The following is a 23,728-nucleotide window of genomic DNA, read 5'->3' on the forward strand; positions in this document are numbered from 1 at the left end:
TGGCCATTGGTCTGCGCATTCACCCTAGTCTTCCTTGTGCTTTCAGCTGAAGGCATAAAAGAAGGAGCGAATTGTTCACCTCTCCAGTTCCTTCTTACCACTGCATGGCCTGGGTTGGAACCTCCAGTGTCTGGAGCTTTCCTTTGATTTCTTCAATCTGTAAATATTCCAGTTTGCCTCAGTTCCTTTTGTATATAGTTCTTTATAGTTAGTAAGTTGTTGGTAGGGTTTTTTTTTTAATACTTGTATAGCTTTTAGCAGAATTTCCTAGGTAGATAGATTCCCCACCTTGGGAACCCTCCACCCCATACCCTGTTATGGGTATTAGACTATGCCCAGAACTCCAGACTTCAAAAACTGTGTATCTTGCCCCCATTCCTTCTCAGTCAGTGGTGACCACCAGCTCTATCTATACTGTCTCAGGGAGCTGTTGCATATTACAACTAGGTGTAATATCTGCTGGTCTTTCCCTAGGTGTACCCATGAGGTGCGGAAATTCTGGCTTAGAAAACACCTCATGGAGAATTCTATGAGGCCTCAGTTGGACGCAGGCTCATGGACTCCCCTGTACATCTTCCTAAACCTATTAATTCAACCCCTTTAGACTTAGAATGTATTAAGTCCCAGTGGTGTGACTCTAAAACCCACCAATCCAGTACTAAGCCGGTACTGGACCGATATACACTGCCCCATGCTTTCTGCTAGATAATCACTCCACCATTCTTCTCTCAGGGAACATTCCTGACTCCATGGAAGAGGAGAAATACAAACTGGTTCTGCCAGTGCTGACAAGATTGTCTTCATCTCCCAATGAAACAGCCACCCTGGCCCTTCATCCCCTCTGGACAGCCATAAACAGTTTCATAGAACTGGAAGGGACCTTGAGAGGCAGGACCAAGTATTATCTAGACTATCCCTGACAGGTGTTTGTCTAATCTCCTCTTAAAAATCTTAATTGATGGATATTCCACAATCTCCCTAGGCAATTTATTCCAGGGCTTCACTACCCTGACAGCTAGGAAGTTTTTCCTAATGTCCAACCTAAACCGCCCTTGCTGTAGTTTAAGCCCATTGCTTCTTGTCATATCCTCAGAGGTTAAAGAGAACATTTTTTCTTCTTTCTCCTTGTGATATCCTTTTATGTACTTGAAAACTGTTATGTCCACCCTCAGTCTTTTCTTCTCCAGACTAAACAAAACCAGTTTTTTCAATCTTCCCTCATAGGTCATGTTTTCTAGCTCTTTAATCATTTTTGTTTCTCTTCTCTGGACTTTCTCTAACTTGTCCACATCTTTCCTGCAATGTGGTGTCTAGTTCTGTATTCTTACTTGACATTTTCAGAGTAGCTACATGGAGTGGAGTTCCATCCACACATGAGGAAGACATTATGCTCTGGTGCAGAACTCCCCTGATGACCCATCGTCTGGGACTGCCATTCTCCAAATGGCTCTGGATCATTGCATCCTCCTCTTGAGTACTGTTTGTCAGCCACTGACAGTAGAATACACATAAGAAACACCACTCGAAGAAGCAGAAATTACTTACCTTACAGTAACTGGAGGTTTTTTCAGATGTGTGGTTGCCATATCTGTAGTCCACTACCCGCCCTCTTTCCCCTCTGCTTTAGGTCTTCACTGGATTCACAGTAGAAAAGGAACTGGAGTGGTAGCCTGTCCACAGTGCCCTTTATGCCTTTGATTTAAAGCACAAGACACAAAGGTGTCTTGTTTATTTACCTGTTAGGTTCACTCCCTCTGGGGCACCTGGCATTGGCCACTGTTGGTAGACAGGATACTGGGCTAGATGGACCTTTGGTCTGACCCAGTATGGCCAGTCTTGTGTTCTTATGTTCTTAAAGGCGCATGAGTGGACCAATGGACACTGCTTGCAAGAATTCTCCGACTCCGGGCACATGGAGCTCATGCTCGCATCCCGCATTGGAATACAAATAGAGACCACACATTTTGAAGACCCTATAGTTACTATAAGGTAAGTAACTTTCTCTTGTCACATACTTATAACTTTAGGTTGGGGCAGAAGGGGAATTTGAAACTTTTTAATTCAGTACTCCAAATACATTCAAGACTGTCCTGTCTTTAGCTTATCCCATTGCTCAGCTACCTTGCTCCATCTCCCTTCCTGAACCTCTAAGAGACCATCCTTGGTTTTGCTATCCACCCTTTATCTAGTGTCTAATGGTTGTATCATTCCAGTATCTAATGGTTGTAACTTAGTCACTATTTAACCCCCAGAGCTGCTATTTATACTTGAGCCCAGTCTAGGAGATCACCCTGCAATGCTAAAGAAAATGTATTAGAGCCTATCCACAGTAAATAAAATAATTATCTTACTGTCTGTGACCAATATGTTTTCTTTAAATGTGACAAGTTACAACTCTATGAAGTCCATTTGGATATTGTAAGCTGTGCACTTCAGTTGGATGCCAAAGTGTGTGAAATGTGAATGAAGCCTAGAGTTCAGCAGAGACATTGCCAGACTTTACTTAGCTCCGTGATGGAATCCTCCAAATTAGGGAGGATGCAGTGGTTATTAAAGTTTGATGAAGGAGGAGAGACAGAACTAGATGACTGGAGGGTCAGGAGAAAGGAGTTTCATTTGGAGGAGAGAAAATAGAGACAAATTAAAAGAGGCATGACAAGGGAAGGAACGTGGCCTCAACTGAAAATTTTCAGCAGAAACCTGAATCTGTATATATTGAAGTCCAGACTCTCGATGAGGTGGTCAAAGTATAGTTCATTTGTCCAGGTCTTAAAAAAACAAAAACAAATTTTAAGAGTGTTGGTGAAGAAAGGGAATAAAAGATGTTGGCCTGAGTCTTCATTCAGAGAGACTGAAAACAGCTTCCATAACCTTAAGAGGAGCATCTGGTGTAACAATAAAAACCTGTGTTGAACTCTGCTCCAATAGAAATGTAGTTCTCTGCCCTGCATCCTCCCACTAGAAACAATACAGGGCCAAGGCCATCGAAGTCCGTATAGTCTCTCTTCCCTGAAGAGCGGCTCTAGTCCCTAATTTAAGACATCCTGAGAAACTCCCTCTTCTCCAAACACACACACAATTTCCTACACTTTAAAATAACAAACTAGCCACACAATGAGTAGCTCCCTCTTTGAGATGCCCCCTTTCCCCATGCACTGCTTTTGTTGATCACTGGCTGCCTCTCCAAGTTCAGGTATAGAAAATCCAGGTATAGAAAATCCTTTCCTTAGTTTTCTCTGCTTGTTGGACAAACCCTCGTTCCCTGTTAGGGAGCTTTCTCCTTTCTGAATTAAGATTGAATAAATTTAAGACTGGAAATCTGTTTGTGAAAAAGTATTTAAATTTTGAGTGTTAATGGCACAGAGGATAGGAAAAGGGTGATAAAATACCAGGCCTTTTTATTTACCTTTTTAAAAAAAAAAGACTATTTTGAATGGCTGGAAGAACACCAACACAGAAAGGAATGCTTAGTATGATCATAAAAATGAGCCATGGCTAAGAAATTAGAGCCCTGCCTTTGCTAGCACACAACAGAACCAGTAAATCTGAGTAGGGAAACATTTTCCCCACAAACTTAAGCAGATGTGTTCTAGGCTGTCTCTGTGAAGCACTGTTTGCTTTAATGTGATCCTGTGAACAGGAACCTGCATTATTATTATTTTTGCAAACAGACACTTTCATGGACTCCAAAGGCCAGAGGTTTTAATTGGCAGTTTAATTGGCAGTGTGTTCTTTCTGACCAGTTTGGCCCCTTTTTGCAAGTAATTGGTGTGCTTTCATGACATGCCATGTAGTCTAAAAATCAGATTTTTCATGTTGGAATGAAGAATATTGATGCAAGGACTTTTGTAAAAAAGGCATTTTTCCTGTAACGCAGCTTTTTGCATAAAAGAAGATATCAATAAAAGTCATCTCTAGCATTGAATGGTCCCCTCAATATAAGTGTTCCAGTGAGGTGTCCAGTGTCCTTAACTCCCATTCATTTCAGGAGGAGGTGAATGTACCCATAAACGCTCAAAATCAGATCCTGTATATGCTAATATGAGAAAATTTACCACAATTGGGAACATCAAAAGACAAGCTATTAGTTACTGTTAATGGGGTGATGGTGGGAAAAGTTGCTCACCACAGGTGCTTTGAGAGGAATAAATTCAAGCAGCTGAGAAAATCAATAGTTGACTTGAAATGCATAGCCTAAAGCGTCATAGTACCATTATGAAAAGGGAAATTATTTGCAGGATTGGACCCTCAGCTTGCTGCTTTTCCTAGAAATATTAGTATCTGTTGAGCAGCATAATGCAACTTGGTGTTGGCAGGAGACCAGTGGAGAATATTCCACGTTTAAACTTTTAGGAATTTAATACATTTCATCCCTAATAGATTTTCCAGACAAATCTGTCATAATTTGTGAGAACTTTTATAGTGTTAATGTTTGCTTTTGGAAAGGTATTAAGAAATAGAATGTCCAGATGTTTCACCAGGATTTTTCCATTTTCAGGAACTGTCCAAGTGTCCTGCATTTATTCTTGGTTTCAATCTGATGATTCCATGTTTTCCCCTACCCTGTACTTGGCCTTTCATGGCTGCTCATACACAGCAGCTCTTCGCCCAGCTCTCAGGCACCCTCACCTCCTCTCTCCCAAAGTCGTTTTCCTTTCAGAACAGGATTGATGCCTATGGCATAAACTACATATTAATAGGCAAGGATGGAAAAAAACAGTAATGAAAGTTACTAACAGTGTATGGGAGAATAGTACCAGAGGAATAAGGCAATAAGTCAAGAGTTTTCATTTAAAAAATATGGTCATCTTATAATGAAAATTTCTTTAAAAAAACAAATTAAATAATTCTGAAAATGATCATAACATTTCAATGCTTTATTGGATTTATTATTCCAGCAGGTGTAATTAAAAAAAACCCCTCAATCAGAACAAAACTTTTAGATGTAACTGCACTTTTCAATATCAGAGAAACAACTTGAAGCAATTTTTTATTTTTGATGTAACATGTATACCGCTTTGTCTGGCTGCTTTACCTAATATCTTCAGTGTTCTGTAGCATATAGATAGAATCATAGAATATCAGGGTTGGAAGGGACCTCAGGAGGTCATCTAGTCCAACCCCCTGCTCAAAGCAGGACCAATCCCCAACTAAATCAAACTGAGAGTCAGCGTGGCAAGAATACTGAATTTGTCTTTAATATTATATGTGTATTCAGCCTCATTTCAGTTATTCTTTTATTTGTTGTCTTTGTATGTTCATCCCCCAATGTACCGAATCAGTTTTGGTTACATTTTGTCCTATGTACAATATCTCAGATACAAGTTTGTTCCTTTTATATTTAATACATTTTCAAAAGGTGAAATACAGTTGCATTTCTTTTTAAATTCCACTACCCAAAAATGTACACCATTTGAATATGAAATTTACCCTGATGTTCCTTCAGATCCTCTATCAGTTTTGAAGGACCTGAGACAGAAATTAACACTATATTGCTCTAAAGTTTCAAAAAGTGACTAGTCATTTGGAATGCTTCAGTTTTTGGATGCCCAACTGAAAGACACCTAAACAGAGCCTGATTTCCAGAAAATACTGGGCACCCATCGGCAAGAAATCAGGTTCCTTTTAAGGTGACGCAAGCGGAGTATCTGAAAATTGAGACACCCGACATTACTAGTCACCTCTGAAAATTAGGCCATTGTGTTCTCTGGATGATTGAATGTAACAAAATATGGACAAGAGAAAGGAATGAAGTAATGACATTAATTTACAGTTAATAAAAACCCATGGCTTTTACCACATCAAAAGTGAGGCTGTCTTTTCATGCTATCGGCAGGATTGATTAAAAGATAATCCAAAGTAGCAACTGAAACAATATATCTCCTGAGCTAAGGGCAAAAGGGTGCTGCAGCAGGAAATTGCAGCCTTGGTGACAAGCTCCCAGCTGCTGTAGTGGTAGTTTCCAAATACAGCTTCTGGCACCGAAGAACCCTCGCCACTGTTGTTATAGCTGCAGCAGATTCTGTAAATCCTGAGGCAAGCTAAGTCCTTTTAGCAAAAATAGTTTTGTTTTGTTTTTAATTCATGAATATTTTTTTAAATGAGATCAGATTGTTATAACTAAGCAGGGGGATAGCCATGATTCTAGCACTGCTGATATAATAAAGACCTGCACAAGGAAAGCTCATGTGACTGATCACAGCAGCGGAATAAAAGACAAAGCTCTGCTTACTCCCTGTTTCTCCTTACATCTACATTCACCTCCGAGAAAGAGCTGGATATTACCCAGGCAAGTAACCCATGCCTAGGAGAGAGTCTCCCCCCAAATGGCACAGTTTTGCTTGCAGAATCCCAGTTTCTATATAGTAGATACATAGTAGTGGAATCAGAAATAACTGGATGAAGAACAGCTGCCTCAAATTGATCCCAACGAAGATGGAGCTACAGTGCTAGGAAGAGGGAAGAAATTCAGAGAACTCACTGAAAAACTGATCTCTACCTCAAATGAATGCATCTGCTTACCACAGATCACTAAGGTGGCATAAAGCTTCGGCATCTTGGATTTCTTGCTGCTCCTGGACTATGCACATTCATTACTTTAGTGGCAAGTAACATTTTCTATGGTGCTCAGCTGACTTTTCCTCTCTCATACAGCACCTTACAGCACAGCCGGATCACCTCCAGAGCAGATTATTCTAACTCTCCGTGTGTCAGGAAGAATGCAGTTGCCACCAGGAAGCTGAAGCTCAAGCAGCATGCCAACAAAGACAGGTGTGAACACACCATCAGAATTCTGGGAACATTACTGGCTGCCTGTTCCTTCAGTTAAAACTGGAAAGGTCCCAGACCTGAACAACAGAGGTGTCATGGGTCAGATATGAGCTACCTAAAAGACCATTCGACTATTTCCAGTCTTCTAAGACAGCTGTACTCATCAAATATGTTTTAACGAGGCTGGCCTAAGAGAGCACACTGTCGGAGAAAAACTCAGTTCTCGCTTTTTCTTTGGGTGCAGCAAAATCAAATACTTTATTTCTCCAGTAATTACAATGGAGGGAGAGAGTGTCCTAGGACACAGGGTCGCCCCAGTCCCGGACAGGTCTCTCAACTGGTAAACAATTACAGCAAGCATTTATACCTTTGTTACAAACAATAACTAGCAATAATACAGATGATAATGAGCAACAACTGCATTTTGTTTATACATAAGCCATCCTGCTATCTTATTTTTCTCACTCCTAGAAGACACCAGTCTGCATATTTGGTTTATCAGTTACAAGGTACACAGTTCTTTCCCTCTGCCTCACACTATCCTTGCTTCTAGAAGTCTCACGTCATTAGGGTTACAGCTGAGCTAACTCTTGCTAACTGACTGACATGCACTAAGATCCCCTTCAAATCCTTATTAATTCTTTCCCTGCTTCCACAACACTGTGGGACAGAAAATATGGCATGGTCACTGGAAGAACACCAGCTGTGACACTTTAACAAAAGGTGGTCAGATTGAGCCTGACCATGTTCAGGTCTAAATGCAATCCCCACCTCTGTGATAGGGCCTTCCGATAGCAATGGCACCTTGCCAAGACCAACCCCCAATTGGGAAAGGGTAGGAAAATCAAAGAAACGTAGATTGAAAACAAGGGAGTGTCTGCAAATAGTTCCTTTGTCTCACACACTCAGCATGATTTTTAACTGTTATGGGGGACTTGAGCACTGTGGTGACTGGTTAGCTAACGGACCTCAGGTGAAAGAGAGCTGTTTGAGTCCTTTGGGAGATAGGCAGCTGAGCAAAGCAAATCCTTGACCACATGCAGTGTTCCCTCAGGCAGTTTTCTGAACATTCATGGGAAGCATTCACCACTGTTAATGAAATCAAGACCTGTGACTAAAATTCCTAAAAAGTGCTCAGAGCCAGCTAGGGAGATTTGCTCTGTGATTTTTTTTATATATGAAGTCTGCAGGGTAATCCAGGGATCTTGGGGGTGCTGTGAAGGGCATTTGCTTCATACAGAGGCCTCTGTTCTCCAAACTGCCCCCAGGATCCCTCTTCGTTCCTAGCAGCAGAGCGTTGTGAATAGCAATGTTGCTGTAGATGCCTCAGCCACATACGTGGATCAAACTACCTTGGGAGGTTGGCACTTGGAGCAAAAGTCGGCATAAGGTAACGGTGATAGGTTCCTGTTTTTATTTAGAAGGAGAAATCTTCAATATATTTGTTGGGGATTCATACTGGAGAAGTGATACTTTCTCAGCTCCACCCATTCACTATCTAACTATGTGCCTTAAAACTGCAGAGCTCTCAACAGACAGCGCCCACATGCAGGGTCAGAGGGAGTGATTCTGCCACATTGGCACAAACTCTTCTCCCTCCAGCAGAACTTTAGTAAAACTATTCCATTTCTTTCACCCCTTCCATAGGAAAAAGCATATGGAATGACGTGGCCCTGGTTTTGAACAATGGTTATCAGGCAGTAAGGTTGACCTCCCCTTTCTGTAGTGCCTCCCCTTTCTGTAGTGGGGCAGACCATGGGGCATTCTCCCTAGGCAAGTGGCAATGAGGGAGAGCATAGGGGCAGGGTAACCTAGTGCTGAAGAATAGGCTGATGGTTCCAAAACAGGACCATCCGTCATCGAGGGAAGTGTTTATCAGGGCTAAACACCTCTCTTCCACTCAACCTGAATAACATGGGTAGCTGTGATGGCACTGTCTCCCAGAACTTGGTCTAGGCCATTCTACCCATGAGGGCTAGTTTTGTCCCTCTTGTGCAGCTTCTGTGGGGTGGGAGGGTGGTGTTGAAATTTCTGGGAGCCTCTGAAGAAAAGGGGATGGAGGGGACAGGCTATATGGATAGTTGATCAGAGAGGCTGGTTCTTATTTGTAGAAGTTCCCTGTTGTCTTCAGCAGCTGTGTGAGTTGTGACTGGAGATGCTGCAGAGCCACTTTGCATCCTTTTCTCTAGGTAGGTCAGAACAATGCATAGCCACCATTCACAGAATAAAGAGCTAATATGCCCTTTCCTCTTTCAGAAGAGAGGGATTTGGCCCTACCTGAGTAGGAATTTAAAATTGTGATTCTTCTTAACAGAATAGCTTAAGTAATGGTTTTAAAAGTTAAATTGATTGGTTTATTTGTTACAGTGGTAATGACAAATTAATCATTTTTATTTTCTAACTGGAAAAATAAGACTATTTAATAGCAGAGATGTTTAGTCCAAATAATTTTTTTTTCCAGGAAGGGCAGTCCTACTGCTAATGATAAATGTGCAGACTATTTAATGACAAAGAAGAGTACAATACTATATGTGATATTATTAGTTACCAAGTAAACATAAGTTTGTTATTTTTTTAAAAACAATACCTCAGTGTGATTCCACTTTGAGAACGCATCTTCCTAAAGAGCTAGTGGGTTGAAATGAAATGTTTGGAGCCCTTTATAAGTATCAAAGGATTGCCATTCTCATTAGCAGAATTTTTTCCTTTACATATTAATATGATTTCTAATAAGGAAATTTCGTGATAATTCGTTACAGATGAATGTATATACTGCAAGTGAGAAAACCAAAGCCTGTAGAAATATTTCATATTTTGTCATATATAAATAATCTTTCACTGTTGTGGGCAAACTTGATGTGCTTAAGCGATGTTAGTACCAGTGAAAACTTAAAAATTAATGCATCAATAATTTGTATATCAATGCAAAATGAAACCTTAGAAATTCAGCACAAACATCCGTTTTGTAACTCCTGCTTAATGTAACGAAATGCCTAGAAGAGGAACTGAATACATTGCTGTTTAATTTGCATGCCATTTCTACTTAGCCAAAATAATCCTTCACACGCACAAAAAAAGTGGGAAATAAAACTGACAGGATGTTTGCTTAAGTGGTCTGTAAAAAAATTAAAAACATATAATTTGCCAAATAAAAGTGGAAAAGCCAATTCAAAGAAAACCCAAAAATATCCAGCCATAATAACCTTCCAGGAATTCTATCGTAGATTTAAGGCACCAAAGGTTGAATCTAAGCAAACCAGAGTCTAGCCTAGATTAGTTTAAAAAGTCAAGTTTCCACATTTAAACAACACTGGAAGAGGAATATTAGATGAACCAAGCTTCCCAACCTAAAACTTGAGAAATACCTAGGCCCTAATAGTTTTTTCTCTGATTTTCACACAATTTTTGGAGTGGAGGTGGTCCAGCTCTGCAGGGTAATTCTAATTAAAGACAAGTTATCCTCTACTGTGAAGTAAGCTAAAGTTCCATGTGTCCACAAGTCCAAATGTTTCTCCCATCAGCTGATATCCCTGTTGCTCACAAAAACATAACTCTAGTCCTCTATTTTGACTGGAAGATTTGAGGGTGCGATAAAAGGATAAATAACATACAATGTCTGGAAGGCATTGGGTTGACATTTTAAGACAATACTCTAAACCTATCAACCTGAAATGATAGGAATCATGACTGCCCCCTTAGTTGCAGAGAGAGTCTTGAACTTGGTCCAGTGTCTAAGTACAAACTACTCTTTTAAATGCAAAGATAAGATGACCCAAAAAAAAGTTAATCAGTGAAGACCTTCCTCTTTGGAGATCATAGTTAAGGGCATCCGAGACTTGCCAAGTCGAAGGCTTTTATCATGAGTCCCACAGCTGATATTTTTTTGCAACCTGCTCAAGATCACCGGAGCATCGCAGCCAGTCTTTGTTGGGGCTTTTTGCCCTTTTCAAAGATGTCTGACATCTTCCATTGTTTTCACTGAGTAAGAAGCCACGTTGGCCTCTTTTTAGATCATTGCCCCATGTTCTCCATGGATTGAAACTCTGTATTGGTACTATCTGTTTTATTTCTTTCACACTTTCTTTGCATCTGTTGGGAGATGGGAAAGGAGTAAGTGGGAAGGGCTTAGGGAAATGAGAGTAGTGGAAGGTGAGGAGGCTGTAGTGAAACTAGGATTTTTGATGCAGCTAGAAATTGGTTCCCTGCCTTTTTTTTTTAAACATTCATGTTCTTCCCAGCTACAAGTATCCACATTTTCAATTGGAAAAGTCATGCTGGCAGCAAATAAATGCCCTTTTTAAAATGAAAAATCAGTCTGAATACAAAAATTGGTGATAAATGTCCAATCATGTAATACTCTAAAATGGCCATTCCAAACAAAAGTCCTGTGGCACCAAACCTGCATTTTGTGTATTCATGAAAAGTGACAACCATTCTGTTTGTGAAGAAGAATTTCCTGCTAGAGGGGAAAAAATAAAAAAATGAATGTTAACGTCTTCCTTTTTAGGAAATTGTTTTTTCCACATTTGTGTAATGTTTACATTTTTTCATGTAAAGAAAATAATTTCTCAAAGAAACCTTTACCTTTTCCTTACTACTTTCTACTTGCTTCCTCTCATCTGCCTGGGCTGACTTGTTTGAAGGCTCCAAATTTGTTCTTTGCTGGACTTCTTGCAGTGCGGCCACTCAGATCAGTAATCCCGGGGAAGAGCAAATGGGCCATGTTTTCACTGAGTGGCACTTAATGAGCATGAGTCTCTGCAAATCAGAAGGCTAGAACTGAGAGAATATTGCAAAAAAACCTGTGAACATTTGTTTAAATAGATCATATAAATTCACTTGATCTTTTTATTCATTTTTTCAAGCTTCTGTATGTGATATTTTTTGTGAGAACATCTGCAGAAAGTCTCGTGAAGACTTATACAAATGTAAGCAGAGTCAGAATGAGCTCTACCCTGACATCTGGTGGTGAGATGTGGAAAAGACTTCAGGGGCTGATCTAGTTTGCATGGACACACCTACCCTGCCTAGCATGAAGGGACTGCTTGCCCAAATAGTCACTTTGGCTGCTGTGGGACCCCTAGTTTCTTTGTTATCAGGGCAGGAGTAATAAAGTGGTGTTATCCTAGTTATGGAATCAAGGACAGTAGAACTGTACTTGGCATTTTATGACGGAGGGACTCGCCCTCAACTAAGTAGCACTTTCTAGGCAAGAGTTCCAAAGCCCAGTGACCCAAGAGAGGTTGGGGACAGGTATGTGTACTTGGTAGTGAGGGCCCCTTCTGAGGGTCTGAAACACCACTTTGACTCCTTCTCTCTCCACTGTGTAATAACAGAGCTAATTTTGACTCCATTAGGAGTCTTGTTACATGCTGCACAGCTGAAATCACTTATTCCTAGATCTAAGCATTAGACCCACTTTGGTTCTGAGTGCACCAGCATTGGGGTCCCCCCACTAACAGTTGAAATCACTCAGAGCTGTGTTAAGTGGGTGGGGCTGAAGACATATTGGTGAGCAGCTAGCAGGACACCTGGGAGAGAGGCACGGCCAGCAGTGAAGAATGCAGCAGAACCCTGCAGAGAGGCATGGCAATCAGCCATCAACCCGAGCAGTGGAGCATGTAAGATGCCTCCCATACCTTCCCCCACTTCCCCCCAGGCTGGGAGGTAAACTCCGCAGATGAACTTCTGAACTCTGGGGGCTGCACTGACCAAGGACAGAAACTGTGGGAGGGGTGACTTTTGGGTTACTGAGGGGAAAAGGACACTGCCAAACTTACTTGGGGGTGGGTCTTTTGCTCATGGTTTGTGTTATGAATCCTGTTTGTGGTGTTTCCCCAACATAATGCCGCATTGTTTCCCTCCTTTATTAAAAGGCTTTTGCTACACTCAGACTCTGTGCTTGCGAGAGGGGAAGTATTGCCTCCTAGAGGCACCCGGGGGGTGGTATGTAATTGTCCCAGGTCACTGGATGGGGGCTCAAACCGGTTGTGCATTGTGTTATTGACACGGAACCCCTAGATACTGAACCCAGCCCTTGTTGCTGCCAGCTCTGATGGGCAGAAGGGTTACACAAACATGTTAGGCCCCAATCCTTCAAGTTGCTCCACACTGAGCCCCACTGATTTCTGAGGGGCTCTGCACAAATGCAGGGGGACACCTGTATGGGGCAATTTGCAGGATTGGGAACATAGAACCCAAAGGATTTGTGCAGCCATCTTGAAATCTCAGTGATTTCCATTCTCCTCTGTGAAAGCTTGTCATCCGGACAGAATAGAATTAATACTGTGTGACTTCACACACACCTAATAACAGTCAAAATAAATTGTTAGCAAATAACTTATTGACTGAATGTGTTCACAGAGAGCATGTGAACAACTGGGAATAATGAAAATCTGTCTTTTTGCAAACAATCAACTGAGGGTGAAATTCACTGAATAAACTATTTCCTGAGAACAGACTGCCCAGTCCTACGTGTTCCACAGAAGGGCTTCTGTTTTGAACTAATCTTCAAACAAGATGGCTAGGGACAAGGGTGTGATTCAAATGAATTGGCTCTATGGGGTGTTTTTGTTTTTCCTACATGCTGCTGCTAAGGATCCCTAAAAACTTTCCAAAGAGCATTGTTCTAATCCTTCTATGTGGGTTGTTTTACTGCACTCATCACTATGGTAACTGAGTGCCTTACAAATGTATTAGTGAACAGAAGATTGATATTTCAGTTCCCCTCTCTCTCCTTCATTCTCTAGATACTGTTGTTGTTTTTTAAATATGTGATTTAGGTCAGTTTGGGGGAAGGCTAAATTGAAAGACTGATAATGAGTTTCTTGTGAGCATTTAAGAGACCCAGGATTAAGGAAAACACTTTTCAACTGCTATCAGAAATGTGATGGAGGGGGATTTGAAACCTAAAACACTATGGTATTTCTGGGAAGCTGTTTTAGGAGCTATACATTACTGGATACTTTCCGTAAGAAAAAATATATATTTTAAAAGTTGGGGGATAGGGAAGAACAGATTAAAAGAAATATGAGTGAAAATAAAGATTATAAAACAAATCCCATCTCAACTTTGTCTAGGGTTTGCTAAAATGTAAATACACTTGCCTTTACAGTATATGGTGCCTCTGATAAGGCTTGGTTCCTTCCTTGCTAATCACTTCCTTGTTGTTTGTACATTTCAACTTGTTAATAATGTGAAAATATTTACCTTTGGTGTAAGCCCCTGGAAGAGGTGAAGTTTCATAGGGAAAAAGAGCCTAGCACCTCTCCTCTGATCAGCTTCTCAATGGAAGGATGGCAGAGACCTGTAGAAGTGCCACTCCCCAACCCTGTCTTTCCTCTATAGAGGTGACAAGGAGTCATGCTGAAGGAGCCTCTTGCAACCTTCTTGTATGGGACTGTGTGTGTGTGTGAGGAAGAACCATCTGTTGCACCTCCAGTCATGGAGTGAGGAAGACTTTTCACAGATGTTCCCTCACAGCCGCATGAATAAGGGAGGGACCCTTCAGATATTCTAGGGGCCACAGTCGCCTAAAGGTAGGCTCCAGTTACAATGAAACTTCAGTTTTCATCACAAAATTAAATTACTCTGTACTTTGAATGATTTCCTGGACCTATTGTTATAAAAATGGCAGTCTACCTAGAATCATGATCATATTTTCAGTCATTTGTTCAGCTGCCTGAAAGATCCTTTGTTTTGCACAGATGACAAAAGACTGCAACTGCATCTTGTAAGCACATTCACTGAGAGCTCAGTTTTATCCCCCATCCCATTCATGAAACTTATACAGGAGATGGTGAGATCCCATGGTCTTCAGATGATACCCAGGGCTGCATCGCCTTCACTTCCAACACCATCTTCAAGGGTGCCTAAATAAGATAAAAATCTAGATGAAAACTAACTGGCTGAAGCCAAACCAAGGCAAGAATAAGGTGGTGGTGATGGGGAAGAGAAATTTTTTGTGGAAAAAGCCAAAACTATAACATTGCCCTCAGTCGAGGCATCTAGCTTTCAATCATTGAAGTGGTGCACAGTCTTCGAGTCCATCTAGGCTTCATGTTGTTTCTGAATAATTCTTAACCAGTGGTGCAAGTAGTAATCATTTCTTGCTGGTACGTTGCACTCCTGGGAGGGACACAAAGGGGGGGGGCACGTGACCCCTCACGTGACTCCTCCCTTCCCCAGGATCCACATCCATCCCACGTTACCTTGGGGGGCTCTGTTCTCCTCCCACTGTGCCGGAGACTTTTGCTGTACAGACCCCAGGCAGGAGGACTCAGGAGATGCAGCTGCGTGGAAGGGCTAGGGGGTGGTACAGCTGTGCCGGGGGAGCTGCTGGTGCAGGGCCGCCGGGTGGCTCCACGTTCTGCTCATTTTGCTGCTGCAGTTCCCAGGAGAGCCCTGAACCGCAGGGATATCCCGGGAATCGCAGCGACGAAAGGAGCAGAACATGCAGCTCCTCTGGTGCAGCTGCTGTACTGCCTCCAGCCCTTCCATGCAGCCATGTCTTCTGAGTCCTCCTGCCTGAGGTCTTTACAGCAGCCCCACCAGAGGACAGGGCTGTGGGCAGTATAGCAGCCATGCCGGAGGAGCTGCTGGCGTGGGGCTGCCCAACAGCCCTACATTCTCCTCCTTTTCCCCGGGAACCGAAGTGGAGAAAGGAGCAGAAATTGATAAATATCTACTGGTACAGTGTACCGGACCGTACCACTGTACTTGCATCACTGCTCTTAACTCAATAACCAAAGTAGTCTTATGAAACTTGGGTGGCTAAAAAGCCATGCCCCTTTCTGATTAATGCTACCTGGCCACAGCAGTCTGCACATTCATCACCCTAGACTCCACTGCTGCAGTTTATTGTAATTCTGGATACATATGATTGCCATGAAGAAACCAGATGATACAGGGCATCCAATACCTGATCTTTATCTTCAAGGGCCTCGGTGACCTGAACCTCTCAACTATATCAAAGATCACTTCTCTTTCTGTCTGTGGTCAGGATCTTCCTGATTAGCTACCTCTATCCAACAGAGCTGACTATGTAGCATGCATCTCAAACATACAGAGGATTGGCCTTTCGGGGCAGCTGTCCTAAGTCTGTGGAACTTTCCTCTGCTAATTATCTGGATGATCAAGGATCTCTCTCTCTTCAGGATGAAATGTGAGACTCGTCTCTTTCCCTTTCTATCAATAACTAGCATAGAGGTGGAGTGAAACAAAAAGGAAAAAGAAAAAAAAATAATCTCATGGTAGTCACTTTCACAGAGTCACACACGAAAAGAAAATAATTGGTGGTTGTTTTAGGGGGGGGTTTCTGACTGACTCCTAACATCATGGAGATTTGTATTTGCTCAGATACTGCACTAGTGGGTGTATTAAGAAATACCTACAGAGACTTACTTCAGTGCCAAAGTGAAATGGTCAAATCATCATGATTGAATGCTTTTCAGTCATTTAATTACCTTGTTGATAGAATAACTGCAACATCTGAAGAGTGCTAGTCAGGTCATTTAGCACTGGCTGCATCACGGTGAATGGGACAGAACATTGTTAAATTGTGACCTGGTCGGGTTATAGGCTGAGGCACTAGCTTCTTACCTCTGGAATCCGGTTTGGATATTGAAATGGCTTTGAGGGTTGGTCTCTAGTGGACATTTCTCATTCTCAGAAAACACCCACAGTCTGGCACAATTTAGTACAACTGGCAGCCATTGGAGGGGCCTCACACCAGAATAGCATTGGTTTCTAAATGTTTGGCTGGAGTTGCATTGGCAGTGCTATGTGAGGAAGCTTGCATAGCATCTGCTTACCATATGGCGCACTCTAGCTAGTGTTACTAGTACCCTGCATTCATTAGGAAGGACCAAATTCTGCCAGAATTTGAAAATGGAAAATGTTAAACTGATTAAATGGAAATTCATCATCTTTACTTTATATGGCTTTGTATTAAGATGCCCAAATCCTTACTTGTGTAACAAAGTTCCTCCTGTACCTTGGTGGGTCCTGCGCTTATTGGCAGATTTGCTCACCTCACAGATTCACCCTGTGGGTCAGGAAACAGCCCAGAGACCTTCCCCTCTGGTAGAAACCACAGTCCAGGTCAATTCCTCCTGTGTTTGATCAGGAGATGGGAGGTTTGGGGGGAACCCGGGCCTGCCCTCAACTCCTGGCTCCAGCCCAGGGCCCTGTGGACTGCAGCTGTCTAGAGTGCCTCCTGGTACAGTTGCGCGACAGCTACAATTCCCTGGGCTACTTCCCCATGGCCTCCTCCAAACACCTTCTTTGTCTTCACCACCGGACCTTCCTCCTGATGTCTGATAATGCTTGTACTTCTCAGTCCTCCAGCAGTATGCCTACTCACTCTCCGCTTCTTGCATGCCTCTTACTCCCAGTTCCTTGCACGCACTTCCTCTCCTCTGGCTCCCTCTGGCCTGACTGGAGTGAGCCTTTTTATAGCATCAGAGGGGCGTTAATTAGAGTCAGGTGCTTAACAGCCTCACCTGACTCCTAGCAGGTTAATTGGAGTCAGGTGTTCTCATTAGCCTGGAGCAGCCCCTGCTCTGGTCACTCAGGGAACAGAAAACCGCTTATCCAGTGGCCAGTATATCTCCCTTCTATTACTCTGCTGTTCCCAACTGGCCTGGGTCTATTACACTTGATATACATTGAATGAAATATTAAACACTGACTGATTAAAATCATACTTATGCAGGGTTAAAGCTATGTATTATAGTCATTGAATCGCCACAAAAATGTCTTAGTAACTTGTGATAACATACAATAACAGTCTTCATTCAGTAAATCTTCATTACACTTGTATTTGGGAACCTTCATTCAAACCACTACCCTGACTTTATGGTATCATTGGAGCAAGGTAGGTATTTCTACAGCCTTAAAAAGTAGAAAATCGTACCTTTCCTTCTTTCATTTTCTGTTTACCTGTTGAGCAATCTTCTGAGCATTCATGTTTACACTTTTTCTCCATCACCATCTGATTGTTCAGAACCATCCAGGCTTGAAGAAAGATATGCCTTTTTTTTTTAAAGTGTAGTTGTACTTAATACATGTCACGTGAGATTGTCAGGATGTGATGGTCAATTTGACCCACATATAAACACTGAGCAACAAACATTTAAAAAGCAGTTAGAGGATTGTGAGGTTTCTTAGTAGAACAGAAAAATTTTCCTTGGCTATTCATAATAAGTATGATACTGTACTGTTGACTAAAGAACTGTATTGAGAACAGCCTTGTAAGCAGGAGCGGTCACCACTGACTGGGATTGCTGACTGGTTTTCCACATTATTTTATTTAGTTTCCTTTGACGGTTATGTGTCTAGTTGAAAGCCATTTATTTAGTTCACCACTTCCTCTGTGGACCTTGTGACGCACCTTCACTTCACATTTGTTACCTTCAGTCTTCATTTGGAAATACATACTGGCTATATTATAAATAGAGTCCCACCCAATTATATTCACAAGTTACAGTTTACCAGGAGGGCATGATTATGAGAGAAGGAAAGGCAGTTTTCATAACTTGCAGTAGATTAATGGGGAAATGGATAGAAAAATATTTGTAAGACACAAGTATCTATGTTAAAATATAATTCTTCATTATTTAAAGTCTTTAGGATCATTTAATATGTTAAATAGAATCTGAAATTTCTATAATATTCAGTTTAGGTTCATTTAGGATTAACAAGGTATGAGAATTTTGAAGTCCAGATTTTTTTTATCCTAAGTGTTACCTACATTGAGAAAAATAAAGTACTTTATCTACCACTAATGTTGAGATTTTACACAAATCAAGAAATTCCAAATTATGCTATGGAAACCCAACTCCAGCTGCTTTCCTTAGATGTAGTGTTCTGTATTACTGGGTATATAAAAGTGAATTCTACAGGTATGGAGAAACCTTAAATGCTCATAGTTTTAAAATTGCAGAACTGATTTCATTCAGACACATAGCTTATCCCTAAGGTCTCTGTGAGTCTTCTGTGTTTAAAATTTCTGTTTGGGATATATGAGGAAAGTGTTGATTTTTTGTTTTTGTTTTAATATACATAACTTTGACCCGGCAAAACCAACTATCTTCATTCTTTCAAAAATTCCTTTCTGGGTTGAGAACAAGCATACAAAAATTCAGCCCCGTCCCGCAAAAAAATAGCTTGACAGTTTAACAGCAAGTGAAATTGAAAGGGTGTTAATTAGGGCTGTCAAGTGACTAAAAAAATAATCACAATTAATCGCACTGCTAAACAGTGATAGGATACCATTTATTTAAATATTTTTGATGTTATACATTTTTGAATAAATTGATTTCAGTTACAACACTGAATACAAAGTGTACAGTGCTCACTTTATTTATTTTTATTACAAAGATTTGCACTGTAAAAAACAAAAGAAATCAAATTTTTCTATTTCCCCCATTACAAGTACAGCAGTAGTGCAATCTCTTTATCATAAAAGTTGAACTTACAAATGTAGAATTATGTACAAAAAAACTCCATTCAAAAATAAAACAATGTAAAACTTTAGAGCCTACTAATCCACTCAGTCCTACTTTTTGTTCCGCCAGTCTCTCAGACAAACAAGTTTGTTTACATTTGCAGGAGATAATGCTGCCTGCTTCTTGTTTACAGTGTTACCTGAAAATAAGAACAGGTGTTTGCATGGCACTGTTGTAGCCAGCATCGCAAGATATTTACATGCCAGATGCCCTAAAGATTTGTATGTCCCTTCATGCTTCAACCACCATTCCAGAGAACATGCATCCATGTTCAATAACGATCCAAAGCAGTGCGGACCAATGCATGTCAGAGTAGGCCCGTTACTCAATGAGGGGGGAAGACAATAACAGAAAATGTGGATGTGGCAGAAGTGCTTCTTGTTTCGGTTTTCACCAAGAAGGTTGGTGGCGATTGGACATCTAACATAATCAATGCCAGTGAAAATGAAGTAGGATCAGAGTCTAAAATAGGGAAAACAAGTCAAAAATTACTTAGACAAGTTAGAAGTCTTCAAATCACCAGGGCCTGATGAAATGCATCCTAGAATACTCAAAGAGATGACTGAGGAGATATCTGATCCATTAGCAATTATCTTTGAAAAGTCATGGAAGACGAGAGACATTCCAGAAGACTGGAAAAGGGCAAATATAGTGCCCATCTATAAAAAGGGAAATAAGGACAATTCGGGGAGTTACAGACCGGGCAGCTTAACTTCTGTACCCGGAAAGATAATGGAGCATATAATTAAGCAATCAATTTGCAAATACCTAGAAGATAATAAGGTGATAAATAACAGTCAGCATGGATTTGTCAGGAACAAATCATGTCAAACCAACCTGATAGCTTTCTTTGACAGGGTAACAAGCCTTGTGGATAGGAGGGAAGCTGAAGATGTGGTATATCTTGACTTTAGTAAGTCTTTTGATACTGACTCGCATGACCTTCTCATACACAAGCTAGGGAAATGCAACCTAGATGGAACTACTATAAATTGGGTGCATATCTGGTTGGAAAATCATTCCCAGAGAGTAGTTACCAGTGGTTCACAGTCATGCTGAAAGGGCATAATGAGTGGGGTCCCACAGGGATCGGTTCTAGGTTCGGTTCTGTTCAGTATCTTCATCAGTGATTTAGATAATGGCATAGAAAGTACACTTACAAAGTTTGCGGACGATACCAAGCTGAGAGGGGGTTGCAACTGCTTTGGATAGGATAGAATTAAAATTCAAAATGATCTGGACAAACTGGAGAAATGGCTGAAGTAAATAGGATGAAATTCAATAAGGACAAATGCAAAGTACTCCACTTAGGAAGGAACAATCAGTTAAACACATATGAAATGGAAAATGACTGCCTAGGAAGGAATACTGTGGAAAGGGATTTGGGGGTCATAATGGATCATAATCTAAATATGAGTCAACAGCGTAACGCTGTTGCAAAAAAAGTAAACATCATTCTGGGATGTAGTAGCCTGGAGTATTGGAAGCAAGACACGAGAAGTAATTTTTCCGCTCTACTCCGCGCTGATTAGGCCTCAGCTGGAGTATTGTGTCCAGTTCTGGGCACCACATTTCAGGAAAGATGTGGACAAATTGGAGAAAGTCCAGAGAAAAGCATCAAAAATGATTAAAGGTCTCGAAAACATGACCTATGAGGGAGGATTGAAAAAATTGGGTTTGTTTAGTCTGGAGAAGAGAAGACAAAGGGGGGACATAACAGTTTTCAAGTACATAAAAAGTTGTTACAAGGAGGAGGAAGAAAAATTGTTGTTCTTAACCTCTGAGGATAGGACAAGAAGTAATGGGCTTAAATTGCAGCAAGGGCGGTTTAGATTGGACATTAGGAAAAAATTCCTAACTGTCAGAGTGGTTAAGCACTGGAATAAATTGCCTAGGGAGGTTGTGGAATCTCCATCATTGGGGATTTTTAAGAGCAGGGGACTGAAATAGATGACCTCTCAAGGCCCCTTCCAGTTCTATGATTTTATGTTCATTTTCATCATCTTAGTCAGATGCCACCAGCAGAAGGCTGCTTTTCTTTTTTGGTGGTTCGGGTTCTATCGTTTCCGCATTGGAGTGTTGCTCTTTCAAGACTTCTGAAAGCATGCTTCACACCTCGTGTCTCTCAGATTTTGGAAGGCACTTCAGATTCTTAAACATTGTATCAAGTGATGTAGCTATCTTTAGAAATCTCACATTGGTACCTTTGCATTTTGTCAAATCTGCAGTGAAAGTGTTCTTAAAACGAACAACATGTGCTGGGTCATCATCCGAGACTTCTGTAACATGAAATATATGGCAGAATGTGGGTAAAACAGAGCAGGAGACATACAATTCTCCCCCAAGGAGTTTAGTCACAAATTTAATTAATGCATTATTTTTTTTACGAGTATCATCAGCATGGAAGCATGACCTCTGGAATGGTGACTGAAGCACAAAAGGGCATATGAATGTTTAGCATATCTGGCACATAAAAATCTTGCACTGCTGGCTATAAAAGTGCCATGCGAATGCTTCTCACTTTCAGGTGACATTGTAAATAAGAAGCGGGCAGCATTATCTCCCATAAATGTAAACAAACTTGTTTGTCTTAGCGATTAGCTGAACAAGAAGTAGGACTGAGTGGACTTGTAGGCTCTAAAGTTTACATTGTTTTGTTTTTGAGTGCAGTTACGTAACAAACAAACAAAATCTTCCTTTGTAAGTTGTACTTTCATGATAAAGAAATTGCACTACATTACTTGTATAAGGTGAATTGAAAAATACTATTTCTTTTGTTCATATTATTTTTATTACAAATATTTGCACTCTAAAAAAATGACGTGAGCACTGTACACTTTGTATTCTGTGTTGTAATTGAAATCTATATATTTGAAAATGTAGAAAAACATCCAAAAATATTTAATAAATTTCAGTTGGTATTCCAGTGTTTAACAGTGCAATTAAAACGGCAATTAATTGCAATTTTTTTAGTTAATCACGTGAGTTAACAGTGATTAATCGACAGCCCTAGTGTTAATAGGAGAGTAACTAAAGGTCTGCACTTCCTATAACTATAGCATGCAGAAATGTCATACCTATACAGTGATTATGTAGATAGACTGTAATAATGGTGTTAATAAATTGATGCTTAATCTGGCTATGTTCAAAAACAGTCTCATACCAAAGTTGTTCTTCAGTATATTTTAATCAAAGGGTGTGAAGTTAAAACCTTGCTTTGAAGATGTGTTCACTGCAACAGAATAACAGCATGATGTTGCAGCAAGATGTTGTGATGCTCACAGAAAATTTTTCCTATGCTAATAAAATTCAGAAATGTTAAATATCCTGCAAGTTATTCTTGAGGGATTTAAGTGTAGATTCAGAGCAGTCAAGGCTACACCATGAAGTATGGGAAAACTTTACTTAGGTGGGAAAGAGAAGAGCACATTTTTATGGAGGTGGTGAGATACAATATTTAACCTTGTTTTCCTTTCGTTCTCCCTAGGATATTAATGTATGTATTCTTGAAAACTACCCTGAATGTTCCAATCCCAGGTTATTTTACATCATACCGTATTTCTGTGGACAGCATCCAAAATGCAGGTAAATGTATATCACACATACCTGATTTCTGTACAGCAATAGACATTAAACACTTGCCAATAGTTACCACACAGAGTGGTATCAGAGAGACAACAGTTGTTCCCTATTGTGAATATAGAGGAAAACATGACTCGTGACAGTGTGTGGTAACAGTATGTATTTATTATGAAATAATATATATAAGGAATTTTTTAAGTGGAGGGTGTAAATTTTGCATTTTTTTCTTTGAGTACACACTATAATTAGAGCTTTGTGTGCAAATGTGAAATAGCAGAGAATGAAATGAAAAAGAATGTAAACTACATAAAATCCGAATTTAACCTTCAGCGGCAGCTCCTGCAGCTTCTGTCTAGTGGGGATATGATGGAGGGGTGGCTGACCCAAACCGAAGTGGTGCTATCACCCCATGCACCAGATTGCACTGCAGAGAGCTAGGCCCAGCCCTGAAGGACAGGAGCCTCCACTGTGGGGTGGGTGCAGAGTGATCTTGCTCTGCAACCCCACCGAGGGCCTCCCAGCTCTACCCCCCCCAGGGGTAGGACTCAGCCCCACCCACCCAAGGCTTCCCTCAGAGCACGGACCTGACCCTCAGCCCCAGCCTTCCTTTCATAAGGTCATATTCTGCAGCAGTGGTGTCCAACTTTTTCAGCCGGAGGGTCAAACGTACTCTTTCAAAATGGTCTAAGAGCCACTATCAATAATTTGGGACAGATTCTTTGTCCCATGCCACTCCCTTCGCACTACTCAGTCCCCAGTGCGCATACAGCCTCAAAAGCAAAGCCTATGCCCCCACTTCTTGTAGCCCCTTGTGCAGGGCATGTGTCAGATTGGGAAAGGGGAGTGGTTCAAGTGGGCTACAGTCC

The 23,728-nt window shown here is 41.0% G+C and overlaps 1 protein-coding gene across 1 annotated transcript in view; it reads left to right on the plus strand.

The window, feature by feature from the left end:
• Positions 1-23,728, plus strand: part of UST (uronyl 2-sulfotransferase) — a 271,049-nt gene that overhangs the window by 186,501 nt on the left and 60,820 nt on the right. The window contains exon 6 of the mRNA XM_045011208.1: positions 22,768-22,865. Coding sequence (XP_044867143.1) covers positions 22,768-22,865 — 98 coding nt within the window. The remainder of the gene's footprint in view (positions 1-22,767; positions 22,866-23,728) is intronic.

Source organism: Mauremys mutica, chromosome 3 (genome assembly GCF_020497125.1).
Source record: "Mauremys mutica isolate MM-2020 ecotype Southern chromosome 3, ASM2049712v1, whole genome shotgun sequence".
NCBI lineage: Eukaryota > Metazoa > Chordata > Testudines > Geoemydidae > Mauremys > Mauremys mutica.